The sequence below is a fragment of the Pelecanus crispus genome, chromosome 11 (assembly GCF_030463565.1).
Source record: "Pelecanus crispus isolate bPelCri1 chromosome 11, bPelCri1.pri, whole genome shotgun sequence".
In the NCBI taxonomy this organism is placed as follows: Eukaryota; Metazoa; Chordata; class Aves; order Pelecaniformes; family Pelecanidae; genus Pelecanus; species Pelecanus crispus.
In genome coordinates, this window is record NC_134653.1 from 11,170,343 (window position 1) to 11,182,809 (window position 12,467).

A 12,467-nucleotide genomic window follows, 5' to 3' on the forward strand; every position below is an offset into this window, starting at 1 on the left:
CAAGTTGTACAGACTGCAAAGTTTTGCCTTTATCTTGATTTGACCCAGTTAGCATTACAGGTATTTTTTTATTTTGATAAGCAGCCTAGCTGCTACTCTAATGTGAATCTGCATTCAGTTGTTGGGTTATGGGTTGAAAGGAGAAGTTGCATTTGTCCATTTGAAGCCTCAGCACCGAGTTCATGCCCGTCGTGTGACTGGCAATGCCGCCGGCTCCCCATTTGCTGATTTGTAAGTATCTCGGGACTCTTTCCAAGAGGGGAGGACATGCGTTTGCAAATATACCTCAATCAAACCCATCTTTAAGTCCTGTAGCTTTGCATCAATTATAATTGGTAATTATAATAGCTATATAATAATTATAATCAAGCGAGTTTATCTCCGTATGCCCTCACTGTTTGCTCAGTGCTAATGCCACCGTCAGGTTCAACTACTTGGCTGAAGAGCCATCTGTGTGAAAACTGCCATGGGATTCTGCCTCGTTACTAGGGTCTTTCCTGCCACATTAATGCAAATATTCACAATCACTAATCTCTCTCTCAATTTCTCTGTCTAAAAGTATAGTAGAAAAATGGTCTTCTAAGCTGTTATTTGCAAATTACCTTAATTTTGGAATGAGCTAGAAGCGCCTCTATGGAAAGCTGCAAAAATGAGCTTTTGAACAATGCGGCTACGATTGCTTTGGCCACAGAAATCCCTGAATTTTTAACTTTGGTTTTCCAGAGGTTAAAGGCTAGACCCCTGTTTCTCCATAAACCAGTGGGTCAAATTGTTATGTATATTAGGAATCATCTTTTCAAGGGCAAGGAAGATGTCTCCGGGAAACAAGCTCTAACCTATGCTATGCAAATCTTGCAGTGTAATCAAAGCCATTGCGTCTGCTTTCTGTCTTCCCACCACAGACCATACGGAAGGTGCCCAGGTGCCATGGAGCTCCCTGGGAAATGGATTTTTACTTGTAGAAATTAAGTACAATGTTTGTTCTGGTTGAAGGCGGCAAAGGGCTGTTTGGTCCTTGCCCTTTCCCAGGCACACAGCTCAGCAGGCTCGTGGTCTCCACAACCATGAAAGCAGAGGCGGTTACAGGGGTGTCCTTCACTGAGCTGAGAGGTAAAGGTGTGTATCTGAAATCAGAGAAGAAATCTGTTTAAGACAGGGAATCTCGGGACTATTTTCTTCAGGCATTGCAGCTTCAGCCTATTGTCAGGATCCTGCGCTGGGATGGTGGGTGGGAGCTCGCCTGTTTGCTCTCGGTGCGACCTGTATCTCATCTAATTCTTTAATACCCATGCAGTACAGATTTGGGGTTTTGGAACAATCTCTTGTTTCAAAGTATAGTCATTGTACAAGCAAATTAAAATCAAATTAAAGTGCATTTCCAGTGATATTTATTTGTACAACAAAGCTTAGACATATGTCTATGAAAATATACTGGTCTAATCACATTAATAATGGTCTAGCATTTATCCTGACAGTACACGAAATATGAGAGCATCTTTCAAGATGCAGACATGTAGCAAGTCCTATGAATGTCAGGCTGCCTTGTTAACTGATGAAGAGGAATTGCAAAGCCTGTACAAGATGGCTGCACTTTCCAAAAATTTGTTCCTTAAAAGTTTAAGCTAAGCAAGGTCAGTATTTAGATGAAAATAATTCACAATCCTAGAGTCACAGGTTCAGGTTTTAGACAAAATTATCACTTAGGTGAGCATGCACAGAAATAATTTTCTCAATTTAAGAAGCTCTGTCTAGGTTACTTACAGACTGATGTCTTGCATTAACTGCCGTTATTCTTTCTACTGACATGAGAAAAAAAAAAAAAAGATATAAGCATTTAGAAGTTTGGGGGGTTTAATGAGCAAAATGCATTTCTGAATTTTATTGGAGATAGAACACTGTAATTGGAGATTGTTATGGAGGGAATTACATTAAAAGAGGCTGTTCTTTGTCTAAGCATGTTATCACAAGCGAAGGTGACAAGGAGCCAGTGAGGTTTGGCCTGGATATCAGATCTGGAAAGGACTCTGGAAGAACTTAACCCACAAGTGGAAAAACAAAACACCACCAAAACAACTTTAAAACCAAATTTTTGCTCTCCACTAGAATCAGAGGAAACTATGTTTACAGACTCGACAGCATCAGTGCTGTTTCAGAGGTATTAGTTTCTGTCATGCACAGGGGAAATTTTTCTTCTAAGCTTTATCAACACGCTCCAAAGAGTCGGTTACGCTTTCCTTCCTGAGCACCCTTTGTATCAAGCCAAATCTCGGTGTCAGTTGATCGGTTTTCCGGAGGAGCGATTATCCTTGGGTGATTATGTTTAGGAAAAGAAACCCTAAAATATTTGTTCACACTTGCAAAGACACCCTTTCGGTAGTAGCTGGTGTGCAACTGGTTCAGGATTGACCTGTGTGCTTCACATAGTTCGCTTGACCTGCAGCCAGCATTAAGCACAAAACTTAACATTAAGCAGTTGGTGACTATTTTACCTCATCAAACTACTCTCATGATCAATTGTTCTGGTTTGGACACAGACCGTCCCTCTTGTTGCAAGAGCACAGCTCAGCACAGGTGGTAACCCACCCGTACGCTCATCAGTTCCAATTACATATGTCAGCATAGAGAAACATGCTTGGTAAACTTGGGTAAAAACATTTTTAAACAAAAATATTGCTTACCTGACACACATTATTTAACAAACTAACATCATCATCCATGCTTTTCTTTTTTCGCTCTGTTGTATTCAGGTTACACCGTGGTAAGGCAGCTGAAAGTTCATTTCTTTCCTTCTCCAGTCCTCCTTGTATCGTTGTTCCCCCCCCACCCCAAGTACAATATTTACAGTGCAAATTCAGCAAGGAGATATTTTAAGGGCAGGCTGCTCAATACTTTTTTTTTTCCTAGAAAAGTAATTAAAACAAACAAACCAATCGGGGGCATTTAAATAAAGCTTATTTGTTGTCACAAAGGCATTGTCCACTGGGAATCCGCAGCTTTCATTTTGAGGCAACTTTGGTTTAAAAAAATACCACAACATTTAGGAAAGTCCAGTCAGGCTATTATATTAGTATAGTCCTATGTTAACTTTTAAGTGAAGGTTGGAAGACACTTATCAGTTCCTACCCCACATGGCTTGAGAGTGTACCTCTTTCAGTCTCAGCCAGTAATATTTTTTAGACTTTCCAGCTCCGTTTAATGTCACATCACATATCACCCTCCACCAGTGCCTCTGTTAAACACACTGCGCAGGCAGCAAGCCTGCATGTGCACATGCAGTGGTTTGCAAACCAGCCGGAATAATTTCCACTCCTTTTTAAGCTATTATTAAAATGTGCCTGGTTTTCTGAAACAGCTGCATGGATTTAAAAGAAACTTCTTAGTATAACTTTGATGAATGTTAAAATGATCATACTTTTCAGAGGATCCCCTTGCATTTCATTATTTTATATTCACTGTATTCCTATTTAAAAGCTACATTTGCAACCGACAAAGTGCCAAAAAAAAAAAAAAAAGTGAACTACCCAGTGGGGAACTTTCTGCTAACAAGGGCAAGTTTCTTGGACTTAACGTCCCGGTGATCATTTCACCTGGCTTTGCTCCAGCACAGCCACACGTGCACGAGTCTGATACGACACCGCTGCCTTTCAGCTCCCGGGAGGGCTTTGCACGGCTGCGTGGCAGCCCCGCACCTCGCCAGGCGGCGGGCCCTGACCCTCCACCTGCAAGCACAGGCCGCAGCTGCGGGGCTGTGCGACTGTCTTGGCAAAGACGGACTTCTCCAGCTAAGGCCTGAACATGAGTCTGTGCCTGATATTTCTGAACTGTTGCAAGGAAGAAACCCCGATGCTCTTCCCCTCTCTCCTCGTTGCCCGCATTTGTTCACTGCTGGCCAGAGCTGGAGAAAGGGGCTACAGGTCTGCCATACCTGCAAGTGCAGGTACTTTGACCGGTGACAGTAGAAGTTTTCGGCCCAGCCTCCCCTCATAGGTATTTTCTTAGGATGCCAAGACCAGTATGAGCCTCATCCGTCTTCCCCAGGAGGGTTTATTTTCCGGAGAAGACAGGACTGTTGATGTCAAGGGAAATTATTTCACCCAGGACTGTGCTCTGATCCTTTGGGTATACACCATATTTAGTCTGTTGCTGAGAGGGGGTTGTTTCGGTATTTTGTGTTTGGCACGTTGATGGGAATTCCTAGAGGATCCTAGCTTTCCCTTTTTGGGATGTCTCCATCCACAGGTCTTGCTGCACAAGGCTGTTGGCTACTAGCGGGGGAAGGAGGGGGGACGGCTGGGGACTGAAGGTTTGGGGGGTGTGAGGGAGGCTTGACAAGGACCAGATCACTCCCTCACCCCTGCAGGCCTGGCTCCCAGCGCCCTGGCCTCCTCGCCCCCCCAGCGCACGGTGCCTGCCGCCTGTTCTTTCCACTGCATCCCAGCGACTGTTCCCCCTCAGCTATTTATCACTTCTCTTCTTCCTTTTATGGACAGAGGGAGGTATTTCTTATACATGAAAAAGTATTTACAATCCTTTCTCAGGAACTGGGCTGCGCACCGGATCGCAAGAGAAACTCCTCGCTGGGGAGGTGGGAAATGACCCTCTTGTTCCCCGGGGGCAAAGGAGGCTTAAACCAGCCCCAGGCTCCAGATGTCACGTAAACACAGGGAGACCCAGAGCAACCTCCACCCAACACATCCCAGCTGTGTTAGGAATAACCCTCCTCTCCCAAGCAATCCTCGAACGCGGGGACTTAGCTCCGAGAAAACGCACTGGCGGCGGGTGGGAAGCCTCCTGTGCCACGCGGGACCGTGATCTGCCCCTTGTCCCTGTGGGCAGGGGGCCACGAGGGGTGAGGACGCAGCCAAGGCAGGCAGCAGTTAAAGGTCCATTTGCTTGGCCAAACAGTTTCACCCTAGGAAAAAGCAAAACCTGTGAACTTGTGAGTTAGGGGCATCCATTTGGAGTTAGGGGCACCCCTTTCATAGCTTTCCAAAAGCCAGAACCAGCCCGCTCCCCTAAAGAGTGGCTCAGGGCAGGGGCAGCAGCCCGGGGTTAGGCCCTGCTGGGAATGAGGTCCTTGGCTCAGGCTGTCTTCTTTAACCCAGGTACTGAGAGGATTTTCCAGCAGGACGTGGTTTCCAGGGCCCCTCCCCACTGACAAGATTCTCCTCCTCTATATAGGGAGGCTGCAAAGGCAGCAAGGACTTGGACTGTCCCAGCTGGTGGCTGTACAGGTTCCCGACTCTCCAATTCACTCTCTGCTCCCCTAATTGGACGCCTGTGAGTACCGCGGGGGCCGGAGAGCCACGCTGGGGATGGGGCTGGGGGCTGGCCGCGCTTCGGGATGCAGCAGTTTGGCAAGCTGACCATTACGCTACTTTGCAAACACATCCAGTGAATTAACCTGCAGGTAGCGCACGAATTAGAAATGGGAACAGACCTATCAGACACGCTCCAATGGTTTATCCCCATTTGTGTATTACTGATCGGGTTCTGTTTAAAATGCATGAGGGACCGTGCACATCTGAAAGCGTGCACGGATGCTCTAGCCTGTTCCTTAGTCACTTCTAACAGTGCTATTGCCGAATCGAGCCTTAAAGACGCTGGCTGCAGAGCACGAGTTGCGCTCCAAGCCGGCGGCAACGCAGCCCGCAAGGTGCTGCGCGCTGCCAGATGGTGGCGGGGACCTGCTGCAATTAAGCATCACATGCGCATTCAGTAACGAAGAAACGTGGTAGCCTGAGCAGCTGATCTTTTTGAAGTATTTCTACTTTTTCAGTGCTAGTAAAAGGAACTTAGTGCATTTCCCATGCTGTTTAAAGAAAGTATAACCAAATCAAATAATTAGCTTATCAGTTACTTGTACTTTAAACAGGAAAAATAATTAAAAATGAGAAGAAGAAGTGGAAACATTTTTAAAAAAATGCCTTAGCATTACAAATGTGTGTTTTTAATATGCTGGGAATAAAGTTTAGGCAAAACTAATCTGATAATTCACTGAACTACACTAATTCAAGTAATTCCAAATGCGACGTGCCTTTTTTTTTAAAGGGAAAATAGAGCAACAAACTTCTAACTTTAACAAAATACTGTAAATTCAGACGACAGTAGATGGCAGTATAGAAAGCAGCACTAGCGTCGTCCCAGAAGTTCACTTGCTTCTTTCACGCACACACGTACGTGTGCGTACGTGAGCATGCCCACATATATAAATGTTGATATGTATGTGAGAGGCATATGTGTGTGCATAATTAAGAAGCAATATGAGATATTTTAAATACAAGGGAAATCAGAAGGTTTGTCATTATTATCTAACATACGTCTCAATAAAATCTAAAACGCACTTCTTAAAAACAAGCCCACCTTCTCTTTCACTCAAAGCTTTGCAGCTTGCACCAAGATGCTGTGCACGGGCTGACTTGCTGAACTCCCAAAGCTCACAGTTCCCTCAGGCCACTAACACAGAGGCTGAAGCGATGAACCCCCCGAGAGCAAAGCACTTGATTAAGTAGTCACTTTAGTTTATTTAGTACATGATACTCTGGCTGTATTCACTTAGATGTAAACAATGATTTTTATTATCTCATTTGCAATTGACACGCTAGTCCCTAAAAGGTATTTGTTTTGAATTTGTTATCATTACATTTTTGTGGAACAGCTAGTATTGAGAAGAACATCGCCATATATGGTAGCATGCATGGATGTATGCAGAGGATCCTGACTCTTTATAATTCACTGAGACTTATTAGTTGCAAATCCATTGGCTTTTCTTTTAAGTATGTTAATTTTAGAAGAAGCCAAGAGCTGGAGATAGCTTTCCAACTTGTGCAAAGTCCAGTTATAATACGGTTTATTTATGAATTCTAATGAACATGCAGAATCTGATTTACTTAATAGAATGACATTTGGGGGTATTTGAGATAAGGTATTTTCCAGATAAAGGGAATCTATCCCCACGTGACACAATTCAAGTCTTTTTTCCTTCTTTTCTAATTTTTACTGTTTATAACACAGGTAACAACCGGGGGGCAATCTCTCTGGAGTATTTAGAGAGCTATCAAGTGTTTAATCAAAGTTATGTAGTAACTTGCACTGACAGAGGTGAGAAGACCTGATAGGAGACCAAGACACAATTTGATTAAAGCGCATGGAGAACCCATTTTAAAAAAAACACCCAAACCAGCCCTGTGAAATTACTGAAAATATTCTTTCTTAAAACACAGACTTTCCCTCTTCCGTGGGTGAACTACCATAAGCCAGTACTGATGAGACACCTCCGTGTTCAATGAAAATGTCCATGATGAGAGTGAGCATTTGAGGGGTGGGCCCGGTGACCAGTGGGGAGAGGTGAAAGGCCAGGAGAGATGGGCAGCAGTGCTCGTGACAAAGCTAACTGTGCTGGGGAACCGCTTCCCAAACAAGCATCACAAGATTAGGATTCACCCCTAGATTTCCTTTTTTCCAAGCAACGCTCAGTTGGGTAATTCAGTTAAGTACTGGAAAAGTAAAACATAAGCAACCTGGAAAGAACATAGTCAAGAACTACTGTAGCCCAAGAAACGCCATTTGACTCAAGCACCAGGTTACTGCTACACTCTTCCATCAGAAACTCTTTACGAGAGCAGGACTTGGTTTCTGAAAAATAATTCCCGCTCTCGGTTATATGTTCCTCTGTTCTAATTATTATTCCCTGTATGGCTGTGATAAGCTTTTGTACTGACATGCACATGCTGCAGAGGAAGGGAGAAGTATCCTTTATCTTCTCATTAGGAGAAAAGCAGTCCCTCTAAGCTCTGACCCAGGAGGCAATTTTGCTTGGCCAATAACCTTCTAATTAAAGTGCACTTCCTGGAGATATTTATACTTTGTCCTTGGAATAATATACCCAGGATTAACTGATTGTAAAGACAGCATTCAACCTCTGTCACTGACATGATAAGGGAAAAAACTGAAGATCAGCCAGATGTATCTGCAGTGGGATCACAGGAGGAGGAATAGAAAGTAAGTTGTGGAAGTATGCATGCCCATGCATACGTGCACATCTGGGGTTTAGACAAGTATAACAGATGGATCCAGTTTGGTGTAATTTGGCACATTTCTAATGCAAGAAACTTCATATCAGTAGTATTTTTGAGATTGCTTTTCCTCAGGATAGCTCACCTCTGAGTATAGAAGTATTCACTCTTGTACATGATTTGGGCTATCATCTACCTAAAAGAATAGATAAGAACCTCTTACCACCTCTTGCACAGATAAGATATTGGTCTCCATTTCTCTCAGCCAGCCCTACAGATGAAATCCAGGAACCAGCTAAGGGGTAAATTTTGCCTTCTCAGGGAATGTTCTCAATAGGCAGTAATGAATCTTTCCCCTTGGCCCGCTTCCCCAATATCAATCATATGCTGGACCAGTGCAGTTCAGTCTTGATCAGAGATGGACCAGAAGGTTTACTGCCAATTATTAATCAGAAAGCTTCGGCAGCTCATTAGTTCAGTGCACAGCACCTCACTAGGACAAATCTAGTTAGGTTTGTGGAGCTCATCTTCTACCCCTTCCATTCATAAACCTTCCTTTAACATTAATATGGATTAATTAATATTCATTAATCCACACTTCACAACTGCATTTCCTTTTTTCCTACAGTGGTATTCAGCTGCTACTCAAACTTTATCCCCAGATTCCAGAGGATAAGTCATTAAAAGTTCTTTTTACACAAATCCGTGTTTTCTCCACATTGTGTTTCAGAGGAGTTACGAGATCCAGTTGAGACTGTCTATTCGCTATTTCTTGTAGGAGGTCTATTCTTACCATGTTTAAACTAGTCAAACATAGTGCTTAGATCTAGAGGATGAGAACTTGTATTTCCAAACTCTGCAGTTCATGCCACCTCTTATACTTTCCAATCTCATCTCGCTTTCAAAAAGACTGAATTTAAATAGCAAGGTGCAGAAAGTATTACGTGCAGGAAGAAGTAGGAGAACATAGTAGAATACAGACAGAACAGCTCTCTGTTTCATGCTGTAATCTGTGGAAGATGTTTATGACTTAACATGTAAAAAGGAAAGGAACTTTCCTTTGATCCTTTGGCAACAAAACAGTGAATAACTTTTGGGTCATCCCACTGGTGACATGCTTTGTTGCAGGCCAACAGTTTAATCTTTGGTTGGGTTTTTGGAGGTACATGGTTAGGATGATTCGGCAGCTTGATTTCCACCATCTTTTTTTGTGGGCAGCCTCAAAGTAGCAGGATTTGACTCTGTGACACAAACGCAGCTCTGCGGTTCAGTCTAATTTTTGGTGTTTCTGACAGCAGTACCGAGTTCCTGTTGATTTGAACGTGCTGTCACTTGGCACTTAGCCACGGGCAGCTTTCTGATGCTTCAGGATGACCATATAGCTGTCTTTTCCAGGCCTAGGACAGACCAAAATCCTCCCGCTCCATCGCCGCAGCAGTTCCTCCCACACTGCTGGGGCAGTGGGGCGGAGAACATGCCTTGCCCCTTGCTACCACAGCAGGAGGAGAGAGGCCACAGCAGGCTCCTGCTGCTCCCCGAGCCCCCTGCTCCTGGAGCTGCAGCCCTGGCAATGGGGCAGCGCTCCCTTCGTTCCCCTGTCCGGCCAGCTTCACCCTGTGGCCGCCAGCTGGAAAGCTCAGCTGGAGAGAATACCATCTCCATTATTGGAACTGTGTGCCTCTACCAGCCCTCTTGGCAACGAGGGAACATTTTCTGCCTTAATCCACACAGAGGTCAAATAGTTTCCTCTTGCAGCTCTCTTCCAAGAATCCCCTGGGAGCGAGCAAAGGGCCACATCCTACAGAGCTCCCTCACAGAGGCTCGGTGGTGGTGAACACTGCACGCGGGCCAGCGGCGACGCACAGAGCCGAGCTGTTAGGGTCTCCCTCCTGTTCACCCACACCACCATGCACGTTGCATGTGCATGGATGACCTGGGTGAATTTTCCTGTTGAGATTTTTCCAGGCAAGGCTGGTAGCTCTAGAACAAGCACATTTAGAGGAAAACTGTTCTTTTTTTTTTTAGATGAGAGAATTGTTGATGGAATTTAAGGAGCTGGAGCATCTAATGTCCGCTGAATTTCAGTGCAATATCATCTAACCCTCTCAGGCGCCTCTGAAATTCTAGGGGCTCTGTTAAGCTTTATGTCACCTTCTGCATGATCCATGCTTCTCTCTCAGACCCCTCACACAGTCTGGCCTTGCAAAAAACATTAATCTGTGGGAAGGCTTCAGGGACAAATATTTGGAAACCAATCTCTGATACTCCCAGAGCACAGGGTGTCCATTTGGCTACATACCACAGAGCTTGGTCTTCACAAATATTGTTCTGTTTACGGGTTGATGGCTGACATCTTTAGCAGTCAGTTCTCCATACTCCCTCAAGATTCATGTTTGTTTGAAGGCTGTAAATATTAAATTCATTCTCAATAAGGAAATGAAACAGCGTCTGTCTCCTGGAGATGTTTTTCTTGGGCACACACTCTTCCCTGCTCCCCACTGTAGCTCCTCCTCAGCTCCCTTCTCTGCTCCGCTGCATGGAAGGTTTCCTGATTAGCACCACTCTTTTCCTGCCCTGTAGCAAACCACAAGAAGTCCGCCATTTACTCCTTTCCCCATTTAGAGCTGTGTGTCCCATAGGACAGAGCAGAACAGTTACAAAAGCTCCAGCATTATCAGCAAAGCTCTTGCAGCTACATCCTAACCTCCAATGGCCAGAGCAGGAAAGAAGCTGCCTCCCTCCTCCCAGACACGGTGCAAAGCAGCAAAAACCCTCCCATTGCTCTCACCTACGGAATAGATACATCCAGCTGCTTTATCCAAGTGTGAATGCACAATGCTGTTTTATCCATGTGCAACTGCATGATATAGATGCATTATCCTTCCAATCTGAGCATCTAATAGCTGATGCAATTTCCAGGCTTGTCTTATTTCTTCTCTCTCTCATGTGGTAGACCTTTACCCTTCATAAATAATCAGCTCCCACTGTCTGAACCATGGAAAGGGAATAACTCTGAATTACTTCCCCTTCATCAGTAGTACTGATAATTTTTTTTTTTTTCCTGTGTTTTCTTTTGACCTTTTCTTAACCTTCTACTTCTCCAAATGAAATGGTATTAGAGTGATTGGAAATAGTCCTCTGCAAGAAAAGTTAATTTCTGTCCTTTCTGGAACACAGCCTGGGAGCTGTTCTACTAATTATTTAATTATTGCACTAGTACTTTAATATGCACCCAACAGTACTTGGTTGATGAGAAATTTTTTATGTATCTGAACTCAGTTCGCTTTGTGATGGGTAAGAGATGAGGCTGCAGGAAGCTGTTCAGCTGGCAGTCTTGGTGCAGTCCTGACAGTCTCATTGCACATACATTAGTTATGCCTTACTTCTCTCTCTGAGCTTCATTACAACATAAACAAAATCAAGTAATAAGCTCAGGTGTCCTCATTTGGTTTAGTGCCATGAAGCTTTTGATTTAGGCAATTTCAGACACAGTAACAAAGGAACAGGAATCTGAACACAGATACTCTAAGGTATCTAAGCTGGCACCCAAAAGTATCTGCATGGGAATGTGAGCTATGATACGGGACCTATAGTGCTTTGGATTTACCGCATGGCAGATGTGTTTTGCCTGGAACAGCTCTACGTTTGCCTCCCCTTAAAGCAGAATGTTTTGCTTCCTCAACAGGTGTCTACTGAGTCAAAATGGCTCAAAAAGCTCTCAGTGACGATGAGAAATTCCTCTTTGTGGACAAAAACTTCATTAACAACCCACTTGCCCAGGCTGACTGGTCAGCGAAGAGACTGGTTTGGGTTCCATCAGAGAAACATGGATTTGAAGCAGCAAGTATCAAGGAAGAGAAAGGGGATGAGGTGACAGTTGAACTGGCAGAAAATGGAAAGAAAGTGACACTGAGTAAGGATGACATCCAGAAGATGAACCCTCCGAAGTTCTCCAAAGTGGAGGACATGGCAGAGCTGACTTGCCTCAATGAAGCTTCAGTGCTGCACAATCTAAGGGAGAGATACTTCTCAGGTTTAATTTATGTAAGTAGAATCAAACACAGACACGGCATTTCCTATTGCATGCTACTATGTCCCATCCCAAATGAGGTGGATCCCACCGACTGTCAGTGATACAGTCCTTGCATGTAACACTGCCATGCAAGCACTCACCCCTCAGCACCAAAAATGTATTTAGTTCACTTTATTCCCCATGACTCTCCTGCTTCTTTAATAATTGCTTCTTTACTTAATTAAAAACACATGAAGGTTTCTTCCCCAAAGCTTGCTAATTCTGAAAGGATATTGTTGGCTTGGAAAGTACTCTGATAGCTGAGCAACACCTCAGTCCTGCTGCTTTGAAATAAATAAATCAATAGGGACTTTTGAATTACTTCAATGTAAAACTGAACAAGTTTCCAGTAACTCGCAAAAAGAACATAGGGAAAAGCC

General features: G+C 44.1%; 1 protein-coding gene across 1 annotated transcript in view; it reads left to right on the forward strand.

The window, feature by feature from the left end:
* The first annotated feature begins 5,256 nt into the window (after nt 1–5,256).
* MYH11 (myosin heavy chain 11) overlaps nt 5,257–12,467 on the forward strand; it is a 62,698-nt gene continuing 55,487 nt past the window's right edge. The window contains exons 1-2 of the mRNA XM_075719239.1: nt 5,257–5,280; nt 11,701–12,059. Of these exons, the coding sequence (XP_075575354.1) occupies nt 11,718–12,059 (342 nt within the window). The 5' untranslated portion in view covers nt 5,257–5,280; nt 11,701–11,717. The remainder of the gene's footprint in view (nt 5,281–11,700; nt 12,060–12,467) is intronic.